At 43.8% G+C, this 23,983-nt stretch overlaps 1 protein-coding gene across 5 annotated transcripts in view; it reads left to right on the top strand.

Annotated features, from left to right (window-relative positions):
- The first annotated feature begins 2,129 nt into the window (after positions 1-2,129).
- The window catches only part of ZNF268 (zinc finger protein 268), a 47,466-nt gene continuing 25,612 nt past the window's right edge, over positions 2,130-23,983 (top strand). Inside the window, exons 1-3 of one of the 5 annotated variants that reach the window (XM_022598212.2) lie at positions 2,130-2,464; positions 2,619-2,700; positions 16,554-16,754. In XM_022598212.2, the coding sequence (XP_022453920.2) occupies positions 2,668-2,700; positions 16,554-16,754 (234 nt within the window). In that variant the 5' untranslated portion in view covers positions 2,130-2,464; positions 2,619-2,667. The remainder of the gene's footprint in view (positions 2,465-2,618; positions 2,701-16,553; positions 16,755-23,983) is intronic. The other 4 variants (XM_022598210.2, XM_022598211.2, XM_089894288.1 and 1 more) reach the window with 4 other exon arrangements.

Here is a 23,983-nt window from a genome sequence, read left to right as displayed (position 1 = left end):
TGTGTGTGGTTTTAAGCCACCAAGTTTGTTTTGTTACAGCAGCACAGAAAACTAACACGACATGAGAACTTAGCCGATAACACGGATTGGTTAACAAATCAGTGGGCAAAGGGTGCTAACTCTACATTTCAACCTAAAACCTGTAGAGCCTTCCTTTCCACGTTTAATATTTAAACTATTTTTTAAAAATAAATTTATTTTTATTTTTGGCTGCGTTGGGTCTTTGTTGGTGTATGCGGGCTTTCTGTAGCTGCGGGGAGCTGGGGCTATTCTCTGTTGTGGTGTGCAGACTTCTCATTGCGGTGGCTTCTCTTGTGGAGCATGGGCTCTAGGTGCTCAGGCTTCAGTAGTTGTGGCACACGGGTTCAGTAGTTGTGGCTCACGGGCTTAGTTGCTCCACCGTGTGTGGGATCTTCCTAGACCAGGGCTCGAACCCATGTCCCCTGCATTGGCAGGAGGATTCTTAACCACTGCGCCACCAGGGAAGTCCCATATTTAATCTATTTAGAATTTATTTTAAATATATTGTGAGACAGCAGTTTTTTTTCTATTCTTGTATAGCTATCTCATTGTTCCTGCACAATTTTTATTTATTTATTTATTTATTTTTGGCTTGCACAATTTATTGAAAAGTTTGTCTCTTCCACAATATTTTCCTCCAATATTTTATTATGAAAATTTTCAAACATACAGAAAAGTTGAAAGAGTTTTACAGCGAGTACCGATATTCCAAACTCAAGATGTTGCCTACTGTGTTGAACTTGCTCTGATGGTGCAAAAGCCATAGGGGTACCACTATGGGCACTCCCCATGCATCCAGGAATTGGCATCAAAGACATTTATTAGTCGTCATTATGTTCTTCATCATCACATGCACAGTTAAAAAAAGAAGAGAAAAGGACCAATTTTGCTTCTGGATGTCCTTGATGGAGCAGTGAAAACTAATTTTATTAAATCTTAACTCTTGAGTCCATATCTTTTTAGTATGTATGCAACAAATATTCTGTGCTGCATCCTGAAGTTCCATATCTGTCTCCAGAAAATGCACTTCTGTGATTATGTGAGTTGGGAGCTGAACTTTGTGTGAAAGTAGGACTGAAATGTGAGGCAGACGTGGGTGAGGCAGACACATTCTCAACTGCCAACCAAGTAAGCTGTCACACAAGGGGAACTAGTGCCAGCCAGCATTGTCTGCCAATACAAAGCTAGAGTTTTCAAGTGCAAACAGAATTCTGGAAATCTTGTATCTGCCACTGTGAACTTCACAGATTCCCAGTACTTAAGATCAATAATGATATTGATGAATACGAGCTTTCATGTTGTATAAGGAGAGGTGTCAGTGTTTGGAAGATCTGCATTAGTCCGTGAACCAATATTTTCCAAATGACCAATGCATGTTGTTACAAAATCATGCTTGATAAAACTATGCATTCAAAGTGCAAGACAGACCAATGGGTTTTAATATAATAGAGTAGAAAAAGCTCACCTCTCTGGTTTCAGATCATACACTGAAACTGACCTATTCCTTGTTCAGCTTTTACTACAAAGAATATGCAGTTATCTAAGTATATTAAAATACCCTGTCCTTTTCCAACTATTGATACATACCTATGTGAGGCCAGATTTTTTTATATATTGATACTTACGCATAAGAAACACATGCAACAGAGTGAATGCAGAAGCACATATGAGACTGCAGCCGTTTTATATTAAGCCAGACATTTAAAGGATTCCCCCACCCCCATCCCCAAAGGAAGACAATGCCACTCCTAATTTTCCTGGAAAATAAATGTCACTTATACAACGGAACGAATCTTTGCGTTATTAAGGTATAAATTATGACTTTTACCATTTGGAACAGCAGGAACCTTAGAACACTTTTAACTGAATTTATACGCCTCCAGCCTTTGCGCTATTGCTGTCAATTATTTTAATCCTCTGTATCACTGAAAGTCTGCGCGCCCGCGCCCAGAGGTGGGGCGGGAAGGGCCTGCGCTTCGCGGCCGCAGCGCCCCCTCCCGGCGGCCCTCGGCTGGAGCCGCCCCGAGCAGGAGGAACGCCCGCAGAGGCTTCCGGGAGTTGTAGTTCGTCCTGCCCTCGGGCTGCCCTGACGCATTTCCTGTGCGTCCCTAGCGGCCGCCGTCGGCTCGGCACCAGCCGGGAGAGTCGTGGTGGGTGGTTTATGCCCTACCCGTCGTGGGGACCTGAGCTGGAGCGTGCCGACCTCGTCTGCCCGAGGGCCGTCGCCGAAGCACCCGGAGCGGGCGCCGCACAGTCGAGAGCGAGGACCAAGCGGCTCTGGCTGCGGATCCGGGAGGTCGGCTGCGGAGCCGGTCTCCCCCGCATCTCCCGCAGGGCTTGGGGGAGCCGCGCGCGCCGAGTCCCTCCCGTGTCAGGGCGGCGGGACCGTGCGGACTAGTCTGGCCTCCCCCGCGCCTGCCCTGAGCCGATCGCGTGTGTGTAGGTGGGGGCGGAGCTGGGGAACCCCGCCGCTGCGTGAGGGAAGGAGGCCTGGCCGTGGGAAGGGAGGGGCGGGTCCTCGGGGGGGGCAGGAGGGTCCCGCGTGGGCGTGGGAGTGGCGGGGAGACTGGTTCCCTCACGGTTCTCTTCTCGCGCAGCCGTCGGGTCCTGCCACCCCCCGCAGGGCGCACAAAACTGGCCGTGAGGATGGCCACCAGGGTCCGGACGGCTGCCGTCTGGGTGAGTCGGGGGGGTTTTCTCTCGTTTATGAAAAGCCCTGAACACCGACGTGTTCTCATCCATCTTTTCCAGGGTCGGAGCTTGCGTGGGGCTTCCAAGCCACTGCGCCTCCTTTAAGATGACGTTGAGCCGTCCAGAAGTGCTTCTTGTCGTCAGACTGTTACTTTACTCCTTCTTTCAGTCTCTTTTCTGCCAATTCTGTACCTTGAGCCTTGAGTTAAACGAGGGGTCATCGTGCATTTTCCAATTTCTTCGACACATTTTCTTAGTTTTTTCTTTCCGTGTCTAAGATTTTGGGGCCTCACTTGGGAAGTTATACATTTGTCCCTTCGGTTATTCAACAGTTTTGTTTATTGTCTTTTGTTGAGCACCCTGGGGCAGGTGCTAAAAGTGCGAAGGTAGGTCGTTCCTGCTTTGGAAGAGCCATGGTCTGGTGGGAATTGTGGGCAAGAAAATGTATGAGCACAATGGCACGTTAGGGGTCCTCCGAGAGTCGGCCGTGGAAGTGTATGGAGACACACAGCACAGGGCCAGTTTTGGAAGTAAGGACACCCCAAGAAATGCTTCAGGGATTAATAAGGGAGTCTTAAACTGAGATTTGAGAGGTGAATGAGGTGAACAAGGGACTGAAGGTCAGCCTAGGAAAAGGAAGCAACGTGCAAATTTGAGAGGCTTAAAGTGATGTAGTATATTGGTGACCTTGGAACACTTTACAGTTGCTGAAATGTAGAGTTTATGGTTTTGTAGGTGACGGTGGTGGTGGAGTGTGTATTAAGAAATGAGGCCAGAGCCATAGGCAGAGATTGGATCGTAGAGGGCTTTAAGGATCACATGAAAAACTTGGATTTGGGGACTTCCCTGGTGGTCCAGTGGTTAGGACTCGGTGCTTTCACTGCCATGGCCCCGGGTTCAATCCCTGGTCGGGGAACTAAAATCCCGCAAGCTGCACGGCACGGCCAAAAAAAAAAAAACACTTGGATTTTATCCTCTAGGGAGAATAAAGGGTCAGAAGCAACTGGACTTGGTAACTAGTTGGGTGCTGGTGGTGAGCAAGCCAGCAGAGCCAGGCATAAGTGCTGGAGGTCTGCCCTGTGGGCCTGGGTTGGGAGTGGTACCATTCCCTGAGTTAGGGAAGACCGTCAGAGTTGTTACGGAGGGCTGGGTGGACATTTCCTTTAGATACGGTGGGACCCTGCGGGTGCTGGTGGGCACGTGGGTAGGCATCTGTCTCGAGAGAATGGTCTGGACAGGTATCACTGAGTGGGTATAGCCAGATTAGCTCAAGGAGCACATGTGCCCTGGGAAGAGCACCGAGGGCAGTGCTCGGGGGTGGGCAAGGGAAGGTGGCAGAGGAGGGGCTGGAGGTTGGGCAGCCCCATAGGAATGAGAGAAATGGAGAGACTTGTGTGTCAGAGTCAAAGAGAAAGGAACCTCAAAAATGGTTGCCATGTGAGATGCCCCAGGGAGGTCAAGTACTGTTGCGTCACAGAAGTCCAAATCAGGCTTGGTGGTGATGGTAGTGGTGGGTTTCGCTGTGATGTTTCCAGAGCAGAGTGTGAGTGGGTGTTTGCTGGGCAGGAGAGGAAGGAGTGGGGTGGAGGTAGCAGCAGTCCGTCGGAGAGATGGGAGTGAGGCAGGAAGACAGCCATGTGGGCTGAGTCAGTGTGCCCTGTGGTTGCGGGAAGAGAGTGGTAGCCTGAGGAGAATCCAGGAAGATTCCTTGGTACAAAATCAGTCTAAAAGTCAGTGTGTTTCCTGTTTATAAATTGTATCTGTTTAGAAGTTATAATGAGGGAAATTAGCCTATTTACAAATGGCAGTAAAACAGGTGAAAGTACTAAAAACCTGGGTAATGCAGAGGACTTGTATAAGGAAAACTTTACACCTTCAGTAATACTAGTTAACATTTCTACAGTGTCTCCTCTTCCTAGCCATGGGTCTCAGCACTTTACAGATACAAACTGATCCTCACAGCAGCCTCATAGGAAGGTAGGACTCTTAGCCCTATTTAAAGACAAGGAAAGGTGACAAAGAGAGGCAGGCAGTCTGCCAGGATCATTCAGCAGAAGACAGAATTCAAACCCAGGGGCTCACGCTCCCTGCTCTGCGTTCTTTTATTTATTTATTTATAATTTATTTTTGGCTGCGTTGGGTCTTTGTTGCTGCACATGGGCTTTCTCTAGTTGTGGTGGGGGGGGCTACTCTTCGTGGCGGTGCACGGGCTCTAGGCGTGTGGGCTTCAATAGTTGTGGCACGTGGGCTCAGTACTTGTGGCACACGGGCTCAGTAGTTGTGGATTGAGGGCTCTAGAGCGCAGGCTCAGTAGTTGTGGCACACGGGCTTAGTTGCTCCGCGGCACGTGGGATCTTCCTGGCCCAGGGCTGGAACCCGTGTCCCCTGCATTGGGAGGCAGATTCTTAACCACTGCGCCACCAGGGAAGCCCTCCCTGCTCTGAGTTCTTAACAGGACAACATGTACCGTCCCGGGCGGAAGAGTGAACTGATAGATACAAATCCCAGGCTTTGGTCTTTGAAGTGTTCATCATGTTTCCAGTCTCCAGGTATTTATTGAGCACCCACTCTGTGCCAGGCCCCCTTCCAGGTCCAGGCATGTGGTGGTGAATGAGACTGACAGGATCCATGCTTTGGGGAGTTTGCGCTCTGGTGGAGGAAGGCAGATGCCATGTAAATGATGGAGAAACTACTTACAAGTGAACAGGAAACGTCGTTGTCGTGTTGTACATGGAATTAACATTGGTTGATGTGAAAGGTTGGGTGTTTGGGGAAGGTCCCATGGAGGAGGTGACACTTGCAGGTGTGAGTTACCAGAGTAGCCAGCCTTGGGAAGAGCAGGTGCATGAACATGCAGGGTGGGAACAGCCATCGCCAAGGCCCCGAGGTGGGGGAGGGTCCGTGCCTTTGTAGCAGGGAAGGAAGGCCTGTGTGGCCCGGGTTGGCGGGGAGGGGAGGGGAGCAGACAGACATGGAGGGGGCCAGAGGCCCGATCAGGCTGGGAAGCTGTTGTGTTAGGAAAGGACGTTGGGCTTTTCAGAGTCCCTCTGGCTGCTCAGTGGAGAATGGTCGACTGCAGGGGTGCAGACGAGAGGCGGAGGAGGTGTTGCCTGGAGCAGTGGAAATGGAGAGACTAGACAGAATTGGGGGTGTTTGAAACGTGAGTCCTCTTTTCTGACAACAAGCTTATGCTTTTCACCTAGTCCATTGTCACTTTTTAGAGTGGTTTATCTTGTGTAAGTAGTCCTGTATTTCTTACCATTCCAGCCCAGTGTGAATGCTCAGCGCTCACTGTGCATGGGGTTCTGTGCTGCATCTGGTGCAGGCATTCATCAGTACCTCTTCTTGGGACCAGGTTACACTGCTGGTTTGTGTAGAGCCAGGATTTGAACCTGGGTGGGATGGCCCTACACCCATTTCCCTGGCCAGTGTACTCTACTGCCTCAGGGTATAGCCTGAGAATTTCTCAAGAGACAGAGATTCTAGCCTCCTGCGCCCTAAGAGTAGTTATTGTTTACCCACAACGGGTCACTGAACAGCTGCTCCTTGGACTCAGGAGTAGTTAAGTCCCTTGCCGTGCCCTGGTCGCAGTGGGTGTGTGTAGCCCAGTCCCTGGGGAATGAGAGATGTGGATGACCCCACTCAGGAATGCGCTGAAAGCGGAAAGGATATCATATGCAAGACATTTTAAAACTGTGCAACACAGGGGTCTCTTTCCTGTGGCCGGTGACATCCTCGACCCATGTTCTGGGTGTCCCCTCCTGGGTATCCAGGGAGATACCTAGTAATTAGAAGGCTGTAGACGAGTGTGAATTCAGAGCAGAGGGAGGTGGTCCTCGGCGGTGACGTACGTTGCACTGAGGCCTGTGAGCCCCTAAGTCTCTGTTTCTTTCCTCGGAGGATGCTGGGCACTTACTGGCAGGTTTTCTTTTTTCAGTTTGGCTACTTTCTGCTGTTGACACTTCCCTACCTTAAATGTGTCATTACAAATTCACTTCAGGGAGTCTCCATTCCTAGGGGCTTGGAAAGATTTTCTGTGTCCTCCTCTCCTGTAGGAGTTGACTTGTTTTATTTATTTATTTATAATTAATTAATTTATTTATGGCTGTGTTGGGTCTTCGTTTCTGTGTGTGGGCTTTCTAGTTGTGGCAAGCGGGGGCCACTCTTCATCGCGGTGCGCGGGCCTCTCACTGTCGCGGCCTCTCTTGTTGCGGAGCACAGATGCGCAGGCTCAGTAGTTGTGGCTCACGGGCCCAGTTGCTCCGCAGCATGTGGGATCTTCCCAGACCAGGGCTCGAACCCGTGTCCCCTGCATTGGCAGGCAGATTCTCAACCACTGCGCCACCAGGGAAGCCCTAGTTGACTTATTTTAAACCAGGGAACCTTGTTTCCCTTTTTCTCCAGCGTTGGGCAGGGCCTCTGCTCCCATGGACCACTGCCAAACACCGTCACCACGGTCACCACCACGACATGCTAATAACATAGTTTGCAGTGCAGTGAGTTGGGGCTTCAAGACTGATGCAAGGGGGTGTGGGAGAGAGAAGGGAATTCTGCCTGACGGGGCCTTTCTGAGGAAGGTTGGCCCCTGCTCACGTGCATACCAGGCTGGGTGTCTTCAGCTGCGCCCAGACTGACCCTCTTGGCGAATTAAAGGTTAAAATGATAATTCCCGGTTTTTTTTTAAATATAAATTTTTATTTATTTTATTTATTTATTTTTGGCTGTGTTGGGTCTTCGTTGCTGTGCGCGGGCTTTCTCTAGTTGTGGCGAGCGGGGGCTACTCTTCGTTGAGGTGGGCGGGCTTCTCACTGCGGTGGCTTCTCGTTGCAGAGCATGGGCTCTAGGCATGCGGGCTTCAGTAGTTGTGGCTCGTGGGCTCAGTAGTTGTGGCGCACGGGCTTAGTTGCTCCGCGGCATGTGGGATACTCCCAGACCAGGGATTGAACCCGTGTCCCCTGCACTGGCAGGCAGATTCTTAACCACGGCACTACCAAGGAAGCCTCGATAATTTCCTGTTAAAATGTGGCAGTGTTCATGAATTAGTCTTTCAAAACTAACAACCCTCACGCACCCTTGTTTATATATTCCAGGTACCGGTTAGGCACGGAGGATACACGGGTCAAAGGCAGCCCTGGGAATTGAGAGAGGGGACAGAGGGCAGGCCAGGTGGCCACGGGATTCGCGCTGGGGCAGAGGGAAGCCCAGGAAGTGACCTTGGCAGCTGCTCTCAAAGGACCTGTGGAATTAGCCGTGTGAAGGCGAGGGAGAAGGAGGCTGCGGGCAGAGGGAGCCCCTGTGTGCTGCCAGCAGTGGGCCGGGAGTGGCCGGCCGCCATCAGGCCTCTGGAGCTGGCTCAGCACTCAGCTGTAGGGTCTGGGTGGGGGGGGGGGTGTCAGGTAACGTGGCGGCCTGTCACCCGCTTGGCTGACTTGGAGCAGGCTGCTCACCCCTTCCAGACAAGCTGAAAACTACATTGTCCTTGTGACTCGAGCCTTTGATGATTGTGGAGTCACCTTATGTCCAGGAATCCTTTTTTTGTCTTAAAGTCTGTTTTGTATTCTTATAGCTGTAGGAGCCTCCTTTTGGTTAATTGCTTGTCGTATATTTTTCTTTAGCTTTTGACTTTTTTGTATCTTTATCTTTTAGATGTGTCTTTTTTAAATAGCATCATTTTTTTAAATCAGTCTGTCAATCTTTGTACTTAACTCAGACACTTGGTCTGTTATGACTGACGTAATTACTGTTATATTTGAGTTTAAATCTACCATCTTACTGTGTTTTTCTATACTGTGTTTGCTGTACCTGATCTGTTTTTTTTCTCCTCTCTTGGCTTTTTTTGGACTGATAATTTTTATTCTTTTTCTTTCTGTAAAAGATGTTTGGGCATTATACACATTATTTATGCTGTAAAGTTTTTTTAATTTCACTTATTTTGACATAATTTTAGATCTTAAAAAAGTTGCAGGAATAATACAAAAGTTCTTCTATACCTTCATCCAGATTCCTCAAATAGTAATATTTTGCTGCACTTGCTTTATCATTTTCTCTCTCACTCTCTGTTCCCAGCTCCTCTCCTCTTTCTCTCTCCTCGTACATACACATTTTTTTTTCTTAACTGAAACCAATTTGCAGACATGATGTTCCTTTACCCCTAAATACTGCAGTACATCTCACAAACAAGAACAGTTTTTTACATAACCACTGAATCAGGAAATTGACATCAATACAATGCTGTTATTTCATTTACAGGTCTTATTGTGATTTTGCCAATTGTTCGTTTATAGAAAGTTTGGAAATACCGTCCTTTATGGGAGAAGAGTAACTTGAATCATGTGTTGCGATGGGCTGTGCTGGCTCTTTCATCTAACCCGGAACAGTTCCTCAGTCTTCTTTGTCATGACGTGGTGTTTTTGGAGCCCAGGGCGTTCTGTGGAATATTCCTCAGTTTCGGGTTGTTTGCTCCTCCTCCTGATTCATTTCAGAAGTGCTGCATTCTTCCCTGCGTCACATCCGGGGCACTCGTGACTGCTGATGTGAACTTGCCTCACTTGGTGAAGGTGGTATCTGTGTTCTCTCCCCTGTAGTCACTCTCTCTTCCCTTTGTAAGTCAGTATCTGTTGGGAGATACTGAGATGAAATAAATACCTTTTAGTCCTCAAACTTTCACCCACTCATTTAGCCTGCATGGGTGATTCTTGTGTGCGTTTTTATTATGCTAGTTGACAAATGAGTTTTATCTAATTTCATTATTCTTTCTACGTTCATTAGATACCTGCCTGCTGTTGGAAAGCTGTGCCCCACCCCCATTTTTAAATGCGCTCTGTTGTTTCCTTTTAGACTCTAGTGCAGCTTATGATAGACCTTCTCACTCTGTGTGTCACTGCTCTCCTCTCTTGCCCATCTGTCTCTCCATACTACTTTCTAGATAATTTCTTCCGGTTTGTCCTTTCGTTTACTAATTCTTCCTAACCTGCTGTTAAAGAGACTTCAGTTGATGTGTTTTTATCATTCCTATAAATTCTTTCTAGTTCTTTTTCAAATATGCTTGCTAAGTTATTTGTCCAACTCCTTGCCAAGTCATAAGGCTTGTCTTTCTCTCCTTGAATATAATATTTGATTTATAATGAGTGTCCATCAATTGCACTGTCTGTTGGCTACAAGGTTTTCTTTCTGTTGTTTGTTGATTTTCATTGGTTCTTATTCATGTTGTCTTGTTTTCTGAAAGCTTTATTTTCTTGTGTGGTGGTCACTGTTCTTGAAAAATTCTTCAAAGGAAAAATTTAAGACGTAGGATAAAGGTAACTTACTCCAAAATACTCTGAAGTATTTTGAAGCAGATTCAGTTCTCATGTTATTTCATCCGTACTTCACTAGGCATTAAAAACATACATTTTCTAATATAATTATAATACCACTATTACACCTAACAGAATAATTCCTTGGTATCATGGAATTATTCCATGTTCAGATTTCATTTTCCTTTTTAACATTGGCAAGTTAAAATCAAAATCCAAACAAGGTACACACTTCTTACTGTTACATACTTTAAGTCTCTTTTAATCCAGAGTAACCCATCCTTCTTTCTTTTTTTCCCCCATTGACTTTTTAAAGATGTGGAGCCATTTGTCCTTTAGAATGTCCTTCATTTTAGATTTATCTCTGTTTCCTTGTGATCACATTTAACATGTTACCTGTCACCAGTATTTCTGGTAAACTGAAATTTATCTTTAGAGACTTTAGATTCATTTATTAATGTTTTTGGCAAGAATACTTGATAGTGCTTTGTCTTGTCACCTCAGGAGGCACGTATGTCTCATTGACTCACTCTAGGTGATGCAAAGATCGATTGGTGGGGTCAGGGGTGGCAGTGTGGTATTGTTGTGAAGTTTCCCATGAGTCCTTCTAATGGTTTCATCAGTTATGACCTTCCCCTCGGCCAGTTATTTCACAGCATCTACAAAGTGGTGACTTTCTAACTCTATCATTCTTTCCATTTTTGTAGCAGGAATTCTCTGAAAGAATTTACAGAATCCTTCTCTAAAAAAGAACATTTCTTCATCAACAGAACCATTTGGTTACCCAGAGACACAGTTTGTTTAGGGATGGCAGGTCCATGCTTAACTCTTTCCCTTTAATTGCCAGTTTTCACTAAGGAGATGATGCCCTAGTTACATCCATTGGTGACAGCAGTGAGTTTTTCATTTGATTTTTTTTCTTTTTGCTAATTTGAGTATGATTAAAAAACTCGTAAATCTTAATACTGTTTACAGTTAGTTTCAATCAGTTGCAGTCAGTATTCTTTTAGAGGGTTTCATTGTCTCAGCCTTAGCCAAAGGGAGTCTTTCAGCTTGGCTCTGAGGCTTTTTGGAAAGACTCTGTTAGTCTTAGCTGGTTTCCTGGCTTCCTTGCTTTGGGGTCCAAGAAGATAGTCTCTGCTCATTTGAGTATTTCCCATCCCAGATCTGGAATCAACCTTTTCTCCAGGAGCCTGTATCTTTTCGTAGGGAGTGTGCTCAGGGACCACAGTTGATACTGGAATGTCATTACTTCTGGGCTGTTTCAGCAGGCAGACCTAGGGATCTTTGGAAAGGAAAAAAATTATGATTCATGTTGATATTTCCAATTCAAATTACAGAGTTTAAAAGATTTATTTTTTTGAAATTACTCTTTTTTGGGTGGAAGTAACCCAGTTGTTCACTAAGAGATGAATGGATAAACAAAATGGGGTGTGGGTGTGTATGTGTATATTCAGTCTTAAAAAGAAATGAATTCTGACACATGCTACAACATGGGTGAACCTTGAGGACATTATTTTCAGTGAAATAAGCCAGTCACAAAAGGACAAATACTGTAAGATTCTACTTACGTGAGGTTCTGTTACTGAACCAGGTTTGTTCACCCAACACGCAGCAAGCCAAATGCTGAGACGCTGCAGTTTGTAGCAGAGAAAGAGTTTATTCACGAGACAGCCAAGTGAGGAGATGGGAGAACAAATGTCAGATCTGTCTCCTCGCAGGTGAGTGACTTGAGATATTCATGGGATAAAGAAGCAGGGAGGTCTTAGGTGTGGGGAAGTGATTGGAAGTAGGGAAAAGGTGAGGTAATCAGTGTTCTGTGCAGGTGTATCGGGGTACATGCTTTTTCGTGGGATATGTGTTCAAAAATGGAGACACTTAGCCTGATCCGAGGGTGGAGGTTTTGGCCCTCTGACATCAGGCGGTCATTCATCAGACGTGTGCAGGCCCGGTTTTTGGGGTCAGCGGTCCCAACCGGCCTTGGCTGCCTTGAACTGGACAAGAGCTGACTCTAGGTTTCTGGAAAACAGCTTAAGTGCCCATTGATATAGTGACCCATACGTCCGAGGTGTAACCTATAGGGGACAATTAGTAACTCAGGCAAAGCTTGGTCACTGAGGGCGGTTTCAGGCGGGGGTTTACCAGGCTGTCCCTGGGCTGCTGCTCTGTAAGACGAGCTCGAGAATTCCTGTTAGTCACCACTGTCTGCTAACCCTGTGGAACATGGTTTCTGTTCCTAAAGTAGTCAAGATCATAGAAAGTGTGGTCCATGCTGGTTGTCAGGGAGCCGTGGTAGGAGGAGAATGGGAAGTTACTGCTCAGAGGATATAGAGTTTTGGTTTTGCAAGATGAAGAGTTCTGGAGATGAATGTGACTGCTGGGAATGGTTACACAGCACTGCGAAGGTACTGAATTCCAATGAACTGTACACTTTAAAATGGTTAAGATACTAAGTTTATGTTACGTATTTTATGTTATCACAAGGAAAAATTTTCTAAGAAGATGAGCTGTGACTCTTACCTCACCCAATACCAAAAGATTACCTCAAAATGGAACATAGACTTTAAGAGCAAAAGCCATAAAATTTCTGGAAGAAATCATAGAGGAAAATATTCATGACCTTCTCTTAGGCTAAAGTTCTTAGAAAGCTCTTTCATAGGTTGTGCTTTTTGAGATAGAAATTGGGCCACATCAAGATTAAAACTTTTGAACTTCAAAGTCACCATTCAGAAAATGAAAACACAAGTCCCAGACCGGGACTTCAAGTATTTAAAGTCCGGGAGATAGTATTTGCAAATCATGTACCTGATAACAGGGATATATCCAGAATATATGAAGAATGCTTACAACTCAGTAAGAAGACAGACAACCCAATTTAAAACATGGGCAAAGGATTTGAACAGACACTTCACCAAAGAAGATGTATAGATGACAAGTAAGCACCGGAAAAGATGTTTAACATCATGAGTCACTAGGGAAATAAAATTCATATCATAATGAAGTCCCACTTTATGCCCAATGGCTACAACCAAAAAGGCAGACAGTAAGTGTTGACAAGGATGTAGAGAAATTGGAACCACTGTAGACTGCTGGTGGGAATATAAAGCACAGTCGCTTTGTAAAGGTTTTGGCAGTTTCTTTAAAAGGTTAAATGTAAACTTACTGTACAGAGCAGCAGTTTTACTTCTAGGAATTTACCCAAGATAAAGGAAGACATGTTCACACAAAGACTTGTATAGTAGCTCAAAACTAAAAAGAATCTAAATGTGGATTAAGTGGTGAACGTATAGACGAAATGGAGCACTATTCAGCAATTAAGGGGCAAACCGCTGGTGTGTGCTGTAACAAGAATAAACCTCCAAAGTGTGCTGAGCGGAAGAAGCCGACGCAGTACCTAGTGTGGTCCCAGTCGTGTGAAATGTCTGGAACAGGCAGATCTGTGCACAGGAGCAGAGCAGTGGTTGTCTGGGGGTCGGGGGTGAGCGTGGGCCTCGGCTCCAGAGGAATCTCTCTGAGGCAGTAGGAACGCTGTAAACCTGGATGTGTGGACTGTTGCAGAACTTTCAATTTATTAAAAATCATTGAAGTTAAAAAAAATTACTCTATATAGAAGCATTATTGAGGTATAATTTATATACCATAAAATTTACCCTTTTAAGGTGTACCTTCAGTCATTTTTAGTATTCACAGAGTTGCCTAAATATCACCGTATCCAATTTCGGAACATTATCATTACTTCCAGAAGAAACCCTGTCCCCATTCACAAGCCACTCTCCATCCCCTCCTTCCGCTCTCCCCTGACAGCCATTTAATCTACTTGGTGTGTTCAAGAATTTCCCTATCCTAGACATTTATATAAACAGAATCATGTCAGAGGTGGCCCTGTGTATCTGGCTTCTTTCATTTAGCGTAGTGTCTTCAAGGTAGATTTGTGTTGGTCTCAGCCTGGCAGGAATGATGCTGTGACGCAGAGCGCCCGGGGTCGGGCTCGCGGGGACCCGTGCTGCTTGTGGCAGCCCCACAGACATTTCCCTGACTGGAGCCAGCGTCATGGCTGGACCAGCCCTTGTGGTTCTTACTGTGCCTGCAACGCGCCTCTCATCAGCAACCATCGGGGAACTCTGAAAACATAAGGTTTACTACTCACAGACCCTGCGGGGTACGTGGCACACCGGGGGCCACACAGCAGAGAGGACGAGAGGACGAGAATGCGGAACTGGGGTTCTGCCTTTACTGGGGTCAAGGGGGGGTGAGGTTCTGCCTTTATTATTGGGGTCAAGGGGGGATTGCAGGTTCATTATTTATTGGTGAATTTAAAATAAGGCTGAGAATTCAGGCACTGGAAGGGAAGAGCGGGGTCACTTAAGTGAGCAGTTATCTAGGTCACCCAGGGCTTTCTGGGAGGAGAACGTCAGGTGGGGCGGCCTGTCTCCTTATCTAGCTGTGTGGCTGGCCGTGCGTTTATCTAAGATGGATGTCTTTGAAGTGGTGCCTCGGAAATCAGAAGCTTTCAGTACGATCAGGCACTTGCATTACAGTCAACAGAAGCTAATTGTCAGGTACCTATAGTACAAAAGTTCATCATGTAGCATTTTTCGGTGCTTCATTCTTTCTTATGGCTAAATAACGTGCCTTTGTATATATAGATCACATATGATTTATCCCTTCATCCATTGATGGGTATTTGGCTATTAGGAATCAGGCTGTTGGAGCCATTTGTGTGCAAGCGTTTCTGTGGATGTAGGCTTTTAATTCTGTTGAGCAGATAAGAATGGGATCGCCGGCTAATACAGTAATTCTGGGTTTAACACTGAGGAGCTGCCAAGCTGGGTCCAAGGTGGCTGCTCCATTTTACATTCCCACCAGCTCTGCGTGAGGGTTAAAAGCTTTACTCTTGCAACTTTTTTCATGTGTTAGATATCTTGGTTCTTAAAAAGAGTGATATAAGTGTCATGTCCTATAACATACATAAGACTGTTTTAAAATAACAATTTGTTACCATTAACAAGGGTGCTAAATGAGGTTCAGTCTGTCTTTGTAGCCCATTTTATCCAAAGAATGCACAGTTAAATACCGCATGTTAAGTCAGTTGGTAAAATGATTGTCTGTTGTAGTTTTGTTTCCAATTGTATAAATAAATGTATCTGTTGACATTTATTTTCGATGTTAGGGATTGCCCTCCCTCCTCTTTTAGATCATGTGAAATATTTACGTGATTCAAAGTAGAAAGTATGTAGCGTCATTCAGACAAGCGTCCATCCCTCCTGCTCTGTCCCTTCCCGCCCCCGGAGGGAACCTTTTTACAGTTCCTAGTTCATCCTCTCAGTGATTCTTTTGGAAATACAAGCAAACACACACACACACATACCTGACCCGACTCAACGCTAAGCCTTGTCAGGAAGCCTTTCTTCTGCCTCTAGCCCTGTGTTTCCTAGAGTTCAGCATGCCTTGTATCCTAACATGTTTCTCTCAGTTTTACCCCTTGTATTTTGTTGTTATAATAGCTTCTGGAATGAGCATCCTCTGGACCCTTCCCCCTGACTGCCGAGTGCCTTTCTCTCTTCCCTTTTCTCTCCTTCCCCTCTCATTCTCAGAATCTCTTTTCTCTCGTCCCTCTCTTTGCCTGAATCTTTGTTTTCTCACTTCTTGGGCTGATCAATTTGGGCTCCATTTCCAGCAGCTTCCCCTCGCAGTGAAGACCCGTCCTTGTAGAAGGGGTGGTTTGCCCATTATTTCTCAGACCCTCGTGTTCCTAGGTGACCACAGTGCTGTTAGGTCACTTAGCGACTTTGGGAATGTCTTTTTTAGTCACCTGCAACTCTGAGCCTGAGAGGCTCAGATTCCCCTCGGGAGGTGCTCTCCTGTTGGGGGTGACTTTGGAGATCGGCAGCATGTGGCCCCCGGTCCCCCGTCCCAGTTCTGCAGTTAGGTCACATCTGCCTGGATCCTAGGTTTGTGAGGAACCCAGTCACCTGGGTCCATTTGTCTGTCTGTGGACATCTCTGGGCTTCTTCTTTTGCTATTCTGGTAGGCCTCTTCTGTTTTTATTGGGAGATTAAAAGACTACACTGTTCCCCTGAACTCATCCTACTCTCAATGTTTAACAACAAAAGTAAGACTCAGCGAGAGAGATGAAGTGAATTGTTCACAGACATCCAGATATTGAGAGAAGCTCTACTGAGACAGACTGTTTTGTCCACAGCCCATCTCTCGTGTACGTCGCCTCCAGCAGGGTCGTTCCCTCCTTACCATCTGGCGTCATGTTCTTCTTGAGTGTCTGCCCGGAGTTGTTTAAATCTCTGGGTGGTTACCGCACTTTCGGGGATCCTGGGGGCCTGTGCAGAGTCTGGGCGGGGCGGGGGGCTGTGGTTGTGTGCTGGGTTCCCCACTTCCGTTTCCTCTCACTTGTGCCCCCCAAGCCGCACTGACCACAGTCCGCAGAGCCCCCAGTCCAGCCTGGGTGAGTGCGTTCACCAGCAAAGGAGACCGAGGTCGGGGCCCAGAGGAAAAGTGCTCGCAAAAGTGAGCTTGCTCTTGGGTCTGCAGGTCCCACCTCTCCAGGAGCAAGAGAGCACATGTGATGGCATCAGAAAGCTCCAGGGGGAGGAATCCATCCTGGGTCAAGAGACCCCTGACCAGAGGCCTCTCCCTGGAGGACCCCGGCAGAGGCACAAGAGTCCCGGGACAGAGCAGGTCCTAGAGTGGCTGTTTATTTCCCAGGAGCAGCCGAAAGCGAAGAAGACCTGGGTGAGTTACTGGTTTGTTCATTTCCACTTCTTTTCTTTATTTCTTTTTCATTTTTTTGGTGGGGAGAGGGATGGAGGTCCTCAGGTGGGAGGTCGTGTAAGGTCCCTGAGGTCCCTGTTTCCTGGTTTCCCCAGACTCAATTTTCAGCTCCTTTTCCACGCCCCTCCCCAATTTTTTTTAATGGATATTGTTCTGTTTAAATGTGTTTACAAACTGTGTATTGTTTCTGGTGTGAATGCATTTTTAATTTATGTTGGTGGCGTGTACGCATGTGTATCCTGCTGTATTGCTTATATTTTTCGTTAAGCACCGTCCTCTTGTATGGCCGTCAGCAGTGTCTTGGTGTCCACTTGCCTCACGTTCTCTGCCAGCTCTTAATTACTGTTGTTCTTTTTATTTGAGCCATTCAGGTATGGTGGTGTCTCTGTATGGGCTTACTTTGCATTTCCTGCTAGCATGCTTTTTGGACATTTTGTTACCTTTTGTGGGTGTTTTCTGTCTGTTTCTTATTGACTGAAAGGAGTTATTTATTTTCTGGAAGCTTACCAGAAATGCTGTTTCAGGCCGCACCTCAGTCCTGTTATATCAAGACTTTTCATCTTAACAAGATTCAGTGATTCATGCACATTGAAGTTTAAAGCAACCTTGATACCAAATCCATATTTACCTGGGGTGCTTCTCTCACCTCCAATATTTTGTTATGACAGTTTTCAAACGCAGGGCAAAATCGAAAGGATTTTGCAGTGAACATCTGTATACTCATCACCTTGAATTTACCTTTAACATTTTACTGTACTTGCTTTATCACATTATCCATCTTTCCATCCCTCTGCATCTCTTACCCCATCTTATTTTTGCTGTATTTCTTAATATATTTTAGACATCAGCATGCGTCTCTCTAAATACTTCAGTATGCACAGCATTAACTGTTGTTCAGTGTTTGTTTACAAGCTGGGTTTTTTCCCCCTGTCTTGCCTTTTCATTCTGTTAATTAATGCTGCCTTTTGATGAACAGCTACTTCTAATTTTTACTTAATTTAGTTTCTAAATTTTTTCTTTTATTATTGGTGTTTTTTGTGTCCAATCTAAGAACTTTTTTTGTTATCCAGAGCTCATGAAGACAGTTTTCTTTGTTCACATTTACCTTTCACATGTAGATTCACAATACATCTAGAATTAATATTTATGTTTAGTGTTAGTAGGAGTCAAGCTTTATTTTTTTCATCAAGTTGCCTAATTGCCCCAGTGCCACTGAAGTGATTGACCTCTACCTATGGCTCTGCGGTGCCACCTTGTCATATATCAGGCGTCCATAAATATAGTTTGGTTTCACAACTCTTTATTCTGTTCCATTGGCCTACTTTTCCATCCTTATGCCAGTTTCACACTGTCTTGATTTATAATAAGTCTTGATATCTGGATGCTTCCAGTTTTTGGTGATTATGAATGCTGTCAACACTCACATGTGGGTTTTTGTGTGGACATGAGTTTTCATATCAGTTGGGTAAATACCTAGGAGCATGATTGCTGGATTGTGTGGCGATTCTATGTTTAGCTTTGTAAGAGACTGTCTTCCAGAGTGCCTTGCAGTTTTGCATTCCCACTTGCAGTGAATGAGCGTCCCTGTTCCTCATCCTGACCAGTTGTTGGTATTGTCAAGTTATTAAAAATTTTGCCATTCTAATAGATGTGAGGTGATATTTCACTGTAGTTTTAAGTTGCATTTCCCTAATGGCTAGCTAGTGGTATTGAGTATATTTCTATATGTGTTTTATTCTTTCTATATCTTTGGTGAAGTATCTGTTTTCTTGTCATTGATTTTTTTTAAATTTAATATTAAACAAAAATTTTATTGGCGTATAGTTGATTTACAATGTTGTGTTAGTTTCAGGTGTACAGCAAAGTGAATCAGTTATACACATATCTGCTCTTTTTAATTTAATTTTTTTTTAAGATTTTTTTTTTTGATGTGGACCATTTTTTTTTTTAAGTCTGTTGAATTTGTTACAATATTGCTTCTGTTTTATGTTTTGGTTTTTTTTTTTTTTTTGGCCCTAGGCATGTGGGATCTTAGCTCCCCAACCGGGGATTGAATCCGCACCCCCTGCATTAGAAGGTGAAGTCTTAACCACTGGACCCCCAGGGAAGTCCCTCCATTCTTTTTTAGATTCTTTTCACATATGGGCCACTACAGAGTATTAAGTAGAGTTCCCTGTGCAGTAGGTTCTTATTAGTTATCTATTTTATATATACTAGTGTGTATATGTCAATCCCAATCTCCCAGTTTATCCTTCCTCCCATCCCCTGGTACCATAACTTTGTTTTCTACATCTGTGACTCTGTCTCTGTTTTGTAGGTAAGTTCATTAGTACCATTTTTTTAGATTCCACATATAAGCAATATCATATGATATTTGTCTTTCTTACTTAACTGAGTATGACAACCTCTGGGTCCATCCATGTTGCTTCAAATGGCATTATTTTGTTCTTCTTTATGGCTGAGTAATATTCCATTGTATATATGTACCGTATCATTAAAAAAATTTTTTTTTTAATTCTTTATCTTATTTATTTTGTCTTGAGAGGGCAGAAGCCAAACTTACTGAGTTTGATGGGCATGACATTAAGATATTACATATGGCTCTTCAGGATTTGGGGCTACAAAATCATGCTTTCTTATTCTTTTTTTTAAAAATATCATTATTGAAGTATAATTGCTTTACAATGTGGTGTTAGTTTCTGCTGTATAACAAAGTGAATCAGCTATATGTTTACATATATCCCCATATCCCCTCCCTCTTGAGCCTCCCTCCCACCCTCCCTATCCCACCCATCTAGGTCGTCACAAAACATAGAGCTGATCTCCTTGTGCTATGTAGCAGCTTCCCACTAGCCATCCATTTTACATTTGGTAGTGTATATATATCAGTGCTACTCTCTCACTTCATCCGAGCTTCCCCTTACCCCCGCTGTGTCCTCAAGTCCATTCTCTGTCTGCGTCTTTATTCCTGCCCTGCCACTAGGTTCATCGATACCATTTTTTGAGATTCCATATATGTGCGTTAGCATGCGGTGTTTGTTTTTCTCTTTCTGACTTACTTCACTCTGTATAACAGTCTCTAGGTCCATCCACCTCACTGCAAATAACTCAATTTGTTCCTTTTTATGGCCAAGTAATAGTCCATTGTATATATGTGCCACATCTTCTTTATCCATTCATCTGTCAGTAGACATTTAGGTTGCTTCCATGTCCTGGCTCTTGTAAGTAGTGCTGTAGTGAACATTGTGGTACATATATCTTTTTGAATTATGGTTTTCTCAGGGTATATGCCCAGGAGTGGGATTGCTGGGTCATATGGTAGTTCTGTTTTCAGTTTTTTAAGGAACCTCCATACTGTTCTCCATAGTGGCTGTATCAATTTACATTCCCACCAACAGTGCAGGAGGGTTCCCTTTTCTCCACACCCTCTCGAGAATTTATTGTTTGTAGATTTTTTGATGATGGCCATTCTGACCAGTGTGAGGTGATACATCATTGTGGTTTTGATTTGCATTTCTCTAATGATTAGTGATGTTGAGAATCTTTTCATGTGTTTGATGGCAATCTGTATGTCTTCTTTGGAGAGATGTCTATTTAGGTCTTCTGCCCATTTTTGGATTGGGTTGTTTGTTTTTTTGATATTGAGCTGCATGAGCTGCTTGTATATTTTGGAGATTAATCCTTTGTCAGTTGCTTTGTTTGCAGATATTTTCTCCCACTCTGAGGGTTGTCTTTTCGTCTTGTTTATGGTTTCCTTTGCTGTGCAAAAGCTTTTAAGTTTCATTAGGTCCCATTTGTTTATTTTCGTTCTTATTTCCATTACTCTAGGAGGTGGGTCAAAAAGGATATTGCTGTGATTTATGTCATAGAGATACCACATCTTCTTTATCCATTCCTCTGTTGATGGACACATAGGTTGCTTCCACGTCCTGGCTATTGTAAATAGTGCTGCAGTGAACATTAGGGTGCATGTATCTTTTCAAATTGTGGTTTTCTGTGGGTATATGCCTAGGAGTGGGATTGCTGGGTCATATGGTAGTTCTAATTTTAGTTTTTTAAGGAATCTCCATACTGTTCTCCATAGTGGTTGTACCAACTTCCATTCCCACCAACAGTGTAGGAGGGTTGCCTTTTCTCCACATCTTCAGCATTTATTGTTTATAGATTTTTTGATGATGGCCATTCTGTGACTGGTGGGAGGTGATACCTCATTGCAGTTTTGATTTGTATTCTCTAGTAATTAGTGATGTTGAGCATCTTTTCATGTGCTTTTTGGCCATCTGTTGTCATGGATTTTTAAGAATTCTTTGTTATTCTAGATTTAAATCCTTTATAAGAAAAGTGATTTGAAAATATTTTCTCCCAGTCTCTGGTTTGTGTTTTCATTTCCATGACACCAACTTTCACAGAGCAAAATGTTTTAATTTTGATAAAGTTTATTTTCTGAATTTTAATTTTTTAAAATGGGTTTTGCTTTTGGTGTCATATCTAAAATTTCATTGCCCAAACAAAGGTGCACAAATTAAAAAATTTTTTTCTCTGGAATTTGTAAAGTTTTAGCTTTCACATTTAAGTCTGTGATCCATTTTTAGTTAATTTTTGTATAGAGTGTGGGGTATGTGTTGAGGTTCATTTTTTATGTGTATGGATGTGCAAGGGTTCCAGCACCCTTTGTTGAAAAAGGTGATCCTTTCTCCATTGAATTGCTTTTGTGTCTTTATGAAAAAAAAAATTTTTTTTTTCAAGAGACAGTGTTTATATGGGTCTATTTCTAGGCTCTCTTTTCTGTTCCATTGATTTTTATGTCTAATCTTTTACCAGTATCATGCTTTCTTGCTTTTATAGGAAGTCTTAAAGTGGGCTAGTGGGAGTGCTGCACCTTTGTTCTTCAGAATTGTTTTGGCTGTTCTGGTTTTTTGCCTTTCTGTATTAATTATAGAAGAGCTTGTGGATAGCTACAACAAAGCTTGTTAGGACTTTGATTGGAATTACAGTGAATCTATGAGTCAAATTAGGGAAAACTTACATCTTAACAATACTGAGTTTTCCAATCCATGAACACACTATAGCTTTCCATGTTTTAGATCTTTGATTTTTTAAACCACTGTTGGTATTTTGGAGCATACGTATTTCTGCACACATATTTTCTTTTATCATCTTAACCATTTTAAGTGACAATTCAGTGGTATTAAATACATTCATAACATTGGCAGTCATAACCACCATATCCGTCTCCACAGCACTCTTCCTCTTGAAAAACTGAAGCTCTATACCATTAAACAATAACTCCCAATTCCCCCCTCCCCATAACCCCCGGCAAGTGCCACTCTACTTTCTGTCTCTGATTTTGGCTACGCTAGTTACCTCATATAAGTGGAATCATACAGTAATTGTCTTTTTGTGACTGGCTTATCTCCCTTGACATAATGTTCACAAGGTTCATCCTTGTTATAGCATACTGCAGAACTTTCTTCCTTTTTAAAGCTGAATAATAATTTGTTGTACGTATATACCTCATTTTGCTTATCCATTCATCCATCCATGGACACTTGGATTGCTTTCATGTTTTAGCTACTGTGAATATTAACGTTGCTATGAACATGGATGTAGAAATATCTCTTTAAGACCCTGCTTTCACTTCCTTTGGGGATATACCCAGAGATGAAATTGCTGGACCATATGGTAATAATAATTTTTAATTTTTTGAGGAGCCACCAAACTGTTTTCCACAGCAGCTACACCATGTTGTATCCCCAACCAGCAGTGTTCCCATTTTTCCACATCCTCGCCAACCTTTGTTATTTTTATGTTTTTTTGATAGCCATCCTAATGAGTGTGAGCAGAAACTCATTATAGTTTTTTTTTTAATTAATTAATTTATTTGGCTGTGTTGGGTCTTCGCTGCTGCATGGGCTTTCTCTAGTTGTGATGAGCGGGGCCACTCCTCGTTGCCGTGCACGGGCTTCTCACTGCAGTGGCCTCTCTCGTTCAGAGCGTGGGCTCTAGGTGCGCGGGCTTCAGTAATTGTGGCACATGGGCTCAGTAGTTGTGGTTCCTGGGCTCTAGAGCACAGGCTCAGTAGTTGTGGTGCACAGACTTAGTTGCTCCGTGCCATGTGGGATCTTCCTGGCCCAGGGCTTGAACCTGTGTCCCCTGCATTGGCAGGCAGATTCTTAACCACTGCGCTGCCAGGGAAGTCCCTCGTTGTAGTTTTGATTTGCATTTTTGTTATGATTAGTGATGTTCAGCATCTTCATGTGCTTATTGGCCATTTGTATATCTTCTTTGGGGAAATGTCTATTCAAGTCCTTTGATTACTTTTGAATAGGTTGTTTTTTGTTGAGTTTTATTTCTTTATATATTCTAGATATTAATCCCTTATAAGATATATGACTTGCAGATATTTTCTCCCATTTTGGGAGTTGCCTTTTTACTATGTTGATGTTGTGTTTCGATGCAAAAAATTTTTTAATTTTCATGAAGTTCAATTGGTTGGCTTTTCTTTTGTTGCTTGTACCTTTTGTGTCATTTTCAAGAAATCATTGCCAAATCTAACATTGTGAAGCTTTTGCCTTATGTTTTCTTCTTATATAGTTTTAGGTCTTACATTTAGGTCTTTGATCCATTCTGAGTTAATTTTTATATAGTGTTAGATGAGGGTCCAACTTCATTTTTTTTTCATGTGGATATCCAGTTTTCCCAGTAGTATTTGTCGGAAAGACTTTCCCCATAAATGGTCTTGGAACCATTGCCAAAAATCATTTGACCATATATGCAGGGGGTTATTTCTGGGCTCTGTTCTATTCCATTGTCACCTTTATGTCAGTACCACATTGTTTTGATTACTGTAGCTTTGTAGTAAGTTTTAAAAAAATGTTTATTTATTTATTTGGCTGCATTGGATCTTAGTTGCAGCATGCAAGATCTTCATTGTGACTTGCAGGATCTTTTTGTTGTGGCATGCAGTCTTCTCCAGTTGCGGTGTACAGGCTTCTCTCTAGTTGTGGTGCACAGGCTCCAGAGTGTGCGGGCTCAGTAGTTGTGGTGTGCTGGCCTTGTTGCCCCACAGCATGTTGGATCTTAGTTCCCTGACCAGGGATCGAACCCTCATCCCCTGCATTGGAAGAAGGATTCTTAACCACTGCACCACCAGGGAAGTCCTGTGTAGTAAGTTTTAAAATCAGGAAGTA

The sequence above is a fragment of the Delphinapterus leucas genome, chromosome 14, assembly GCF_059928025.1.
Source record: "Delphinapterus leucas isolate spDelLeu-1000000601 "Yukka" chromosome 14, BTC_Dleu_Yukka2, whole genome shotgun sequence".
Classification (NCBI taxonomy): domain Eukaryota; kingdom Metazoa; phylum Chordata; class Mammalia; order Artiodactyla; family Monodontidae; genus Delphinapterus; species Delphinapterus leucas.
Note: the sequence above shows the minus strand (reverse complement) of the source record. Positions and strands in the feature narration are given on the sequence as shown.